The sequence below is a fragment of the Parus major genome, linkage group LGE22, assembly GCF_001522545.3.
Source record: "Parus major isolate Abel linkage group LGE22, Parus_major1.1, whole genome shotgun sequence".
NCBI classification, from domain to species: Eukaryota; Metazoa; Chordata; class Aves; order Passeriformes; family Paridae; genus Parus; species Parus major.
This window is the reverse complement of record NC_031798.1, coordinates 290,781-295,405: the sequence shown is the minus strand read 5'-3', so window position 1 is coordinate 295,405 and position 4,625 is coordinate 290,781. Positions and strand designations below refer to the sequence as shown.

Sequence of the window (4,625 nt, the reverse complement as noted above, 5' to 3'; positions counted from 1 at the left end):
AATTCCCATACCAGAGGCCACCAAGAAATCCCACCAGGAACCATTTACTGACCACTAAATTTCCGATGACCATGACCATCATGAAGACAATCAAGCACATGGCCTGGCCTGCCACTTCCATACAATCCCACATGGTCTCAATCCACTCCCCACACAACACACGGAAGACAATAAGGAAGGAGTGGAAGAAATCGTGCATGTGCCAGCGGGGTAGCTCACACTCCGGATTGATCTTGCAGACACACTCCTTGTAGCTTTTGCCAAAGAGCTGCATCCCCACCACGGCGAAGATGAAGACGATGATGGCCAGCACCAAGGTCAAATTCCCCAAGGCACCCACTGAGTTACCAATGATTTTTATCAGCATGTTCAGAGTGGGCCAGGATTTGGCCAGTTTGAAGACTCTCAGCTAGGAAAAAAAACAAAAAAAACCATAAAAATCTTAAACAGAGAGGGAAATAAAGTAGAATTTCCTAAAAAAATTAAGCAGAATTTCCTAAGAAATAAAGCAGAATTTCCTAAAAAAATAAAGCTGAATTTCCTAAAAAATAAAGTAGAATTTCCTAAAAAAAATAAAGCAGAATTTCCTAAAAAATAAAGCAGAATTTTCTAAAAAAACAAAGCAGAATTTTCTAAAAAAATAAAGCAGAATTTCCTAAAAAATAAAGCAGAATTTCCTAAAAAATAAAGTAGAATTTCCTAAGAAATAAAGTAGAATTTCCTAAAAAATAAAGCAGAATTTCCACAACAACCATCTTGTATTTTAGATAAAGGAAAGGCTTCTGCTGCTGAGGTTACAGGGAGCAGAGAATGCAAATTTCTGGAAATTTGGGCTGGAGTTTTGTGCTTTGGTTATTCCCCCACACCCTGATCTCCCCTCCCAAATGAAAATGCAATAGGAAAGAAGAGACCACAAAAAAATGGCACAATTTTATCTCAGTCCCACCCAAACCCACGTTAAAATGGCTCTTCCCTCATCCCACAAAAATGGGAAAAATTCCTTATGTGAGGGGAAAAGCTGGAATTGTGTCAGGGCAGGGAGGGGGTGGAAAATGGGGGAAAAAAATTCTGGTTGGGAACTGCCCCAGAGCTCAAAGAACATTAAGAAAATGTCCAAAAAAAAAGGGTGGGATTGCTGAGGTTCCCTCCCAGCTCAGGACATTCCCTGGATCTCTGAGCTCCACGATAAAAAGGTTGGGAAAAAGCTGGAATGTGGAATACCAATCGGAAAGATCGCAGCACGGAGAGCCCTTCCACATCCGCCAGACTCAGCTCCATCAAACTGAGGGAGACAATAAACCCATCAAAGATGTTCCAGCCTTCTTGAAAATAATAGTATGGATCCATCGCAATGAGCTTGAGGAACATTTCTGCTGTGAAAATCCCAGTGAAAACCTGGAGAGGGGAGGAGAGGCAGACAAAGAACAGAAAAAAAAAGCAAATTTTTGGCTTTTTCTCTGATCTTTAATCGGTTCTAAACGCAAGCCCACATCCATAATCCAGGAATCCCAGCAGGAGAAGGTTTGTGGGGAGTGTTCAGAGCTGCTCCCTTACCAGGTTTCCCACGGAGAGCACGTGCTCGAACTCGGGGGTCATGGGGTGGTGCTCCATGGCCATGAACAACGTGTTCAGCACGATGCAGATGGTGATGGCCAGGTCAACGAACGGATCCATCACAATTAAATTCACAATCTCCTTCAGCTTCATCCAGTAGGGGTGGCACTCCCAGATCAGGAAGGTGTTGGCGAATTTGTACCAGCAAGGGGGACACTTCCTCTGGGACTCCTCCAGCTCTGCAGGTACAGAACAAAACAGAGTTCAGGATTCATCTCCCGGGATGAAGAATTACAAAACTTTGTGAAAATGGCCATGGAGGTGACACGAGAGAAGAGCTGGGGCGGGCTGGACATCAGGAAGAAATTCTTTGTGGGAAGGGTGGTCAAACCTCCCTGCCCAGCAAGGTTTGGAGTGGCCATCCCTGGGAGAATCCGAGGAATTTCCAGCTCTGGGCTCGTGACAGCGCGGGGATGGCTCCCAGGTTAAACCCCGTGACCTTGGAGCTCTCGGAGCCTCAGGGATTTTGGGATTTCATGATTTTACCCAGCTCTGTGACTTCTCCTTTGTCCCCACACAACATCTACCTGCAGCAGGTCACCACAGCTCCACCCCTGAGCCTCAGCCCCACCAGGATGATTCAACGCTAATTATTCCAAACGAAGGGCTAAATTTAACTCGGAACTGATCAAGGTAAAACAGCTCAAAACCCAAGTTACAGATCCCAAACTGCCTCTGCTGCCGGTTTTTAAATAACCGAGATGAATCCTGCGCTGAACACAGCCACGGTCTAAAAGAGGAAAGAGATGACATAATGCTGCGAAGGATTTTCATCAGGAATAACCTGATTAAGACTAACTACATCCATTTCCAGAAACCAAACGCACAAATTTTTAATTCTTAATATTTTTTTCCCCCCACACACCGCCTCACCTCCAGCGCTTAAGGGATAAAAAACCAAACACAAACGAGGAGTTTGAGGCTCGCTGGCTGAGGCAGCGGTGCACCCCTCACCTCTCATTTTTTTTATGGGGAGGGAAAAGGACCACTCTCTTTCCCATTGGTTCTCTGGTTGCTTGGGATTTAGTTGCCTTGGAATTTCTCAAGTTGAAGACGAGGCCCGTGGCGCTGGAGCCCGTAGGCGTTTGCGCGGGAGGGCAGCGGCAGCGAAGCCCCGCTCTGTTTCTAAGTATATTTCGTTTTCATACAATTTTATTGCAGGAGACAGCAGGAACTGGAGATCATCGACCGCGTGTGGCTGCTGCTCGTGAGTTCTGCGCTGGGAAATCTCATCCCCTGCGTGCTGGCCCTTCCAGAATTCCCAGTGGATCCTTTCTCCTGGGGCAGCTCCAGCGCTGCTCTCCCACGGTGGGGATTTCTCCAGGGCTTGGGAGATGACAGAACCCCCCTGAGCTCCTCTGAGCTCCTCACTGTCTTCTCCTCAGCGTAAAGTTACAACTCCTTGCTGCCTTCAGCTCCGTCTCTACGCAATTCTGATGTGAAAACCCAAGTTAAATGAAGTCTAATGGATATTTCTTTATTAATAAAGATCTAAAAGAAGCAGATTTAGGCAAAGCCATGCATGGGCATGTACTGCTCTAGAGCAGGGGGAGCTGGATTCCTCTGGACCAGGTCGCTCCAAGCCTTGCCCAACCTGACCCTGGACACTTCCAGGAACTGGGAAATTCCTCTGGACACTTCCAGGAATGGGGAAATTCCTCTGGACACTTCCAGGAATGGGGAAATTCCTCTGGACACTTCCAGGAACGGGGAAATTCCTCTGGACACTTCCAGGAACGGGGAAATTCTTCTGGACACTTCCAGGAACCGGGAAATTCCTCTGGACACTTCCAGGAACCAGGAAATTTCATCTGGACACTTCCAGGAACGGAGAAATTCCTCTGGACACTTCCAGGAACTGGGAAATTCCTCTGGACACTTCCAGGAATGGGGAAATTCCTCTGGACACTTCCAATAACCAGGAAATTCCTCTGGACACTTCCAGGAACCAGGAAATTCCTCTGGACACTTCCAGGAACTGGGAAATTCCTCTGGGTAACCCAGGGAAGAATTCCTCCCCAACATCCCATCCATCCCTGCCCTCTGGCCATGGGAAGCCGTTCCCTGTGTCCCATCCCTTTATCCCAAGTCCATCTCCAGCTCTCCTGGAGCCCCTCCAGGCACAGGAAGGGGCTCAAGGGTGTCCCTGGAGCCCCAAACCACACCTACCCTCAACGAGGGTGTTGGTCAGCCCGGTCATGACGCTGTTGGTCCGATCCTTCCTTCCGTAGGACGCGTTCACCTGGTCCATGGAGACCAGGAGAGACCCGCCAGGCTTCTTCCTGATTTCGATTTCGGTGGTGCCCTGGAAAATGCAGGTGGTGATTAACTCCAATCTTCTCTCTGACACGCTCCTGGCCCAGGGCCTGCATTTCCTGGGCTCGCCAAACCCAAATCCCTTTCTAAATCCTGAATTTTCCAACATTTTAACACCTTTCCCCATCACCTGGAGCAGGGGCTGGACAGAGCTAAAGGAATTAAACAACAAAGCAGAGATTTACTCAAAAAAAAAAAAACCCTTCCAAAGACACACCTCGCAAAGCGCTGTGGCCACACCCAAGATCAGGAATTCCCCACTTTTATAAGTTCTGGCTCATTACTGGGGTTTGAATATCACACTCTGAGGACCCACCTCGGGCAGGATGCGACCCCCGGGCATGCTGGAGGGCGGCCTGCCGATGAGCGAGACGACGCCGTTGCAGTCCACGGTGCTGTTCCTCTTGACGCTGCGGCGCAGCGTGGGGAAGATGCGCGAGGAGCGGCTGCCCTGGCTGTAGCCGCTGTAGCCGCTGTAGCTGCTGCGCCGGTCGCGGCCGCGGATGGGGATGAAGAGCGAGTCCCTCCTGCCCTCGCTCTCCTCCACCGTGCTGTGCTCGTCGTCCGCAAACTCGTTCTCCGACACCGGGTCGCGGAAGCGGCCCTTGTAGCTGAAGATGCTGCTCTTGCTGTTGTGGCGGGAGAGGAAAGGGGAGCCCGGGATGCTGAGGAGAGACTGGGGAGAAGGGGAAGGA

At 49.4% G+C, this 4,625-nt stretch overlaps 1 protein-coding gene across 1 annotated transcript in view; it reads right to left on the bottom strand.

Moving 5' to 3' along the window:
• SCN8A (sodium voltage-gated channel alpha subunit 8) overlaps positions 1–4,625 on the bottom strand; it is a 53,969-nt gene that overhangs the window by 25,048 nt on the left and 24,296 nt on the right. The window contains exons 9-13 of the mRNA XM_033520218.1: positions 4,247–4,615; positions 3,784–3,919; positions 1,555–1,793; positions 1,222–1,395; positions 53–409 (exon numbers count right to left, since the gene is read on the bottom strand). Of these exons, the coding sequence (XP_033376109.1) occupies positions 53–409; positions 1,222–1,395; positions 1,555–1,793; positions 3,784–3,919; positions 4,247–4,615 (1,275 nt within the window). The remainder of the gene's footprint in view (positions 1–52; positions 410–1,221; positions 1,396–1,554; positions 1,794–3,783; positions 3,920–4,246; positions 4,616–4,625) is intronic.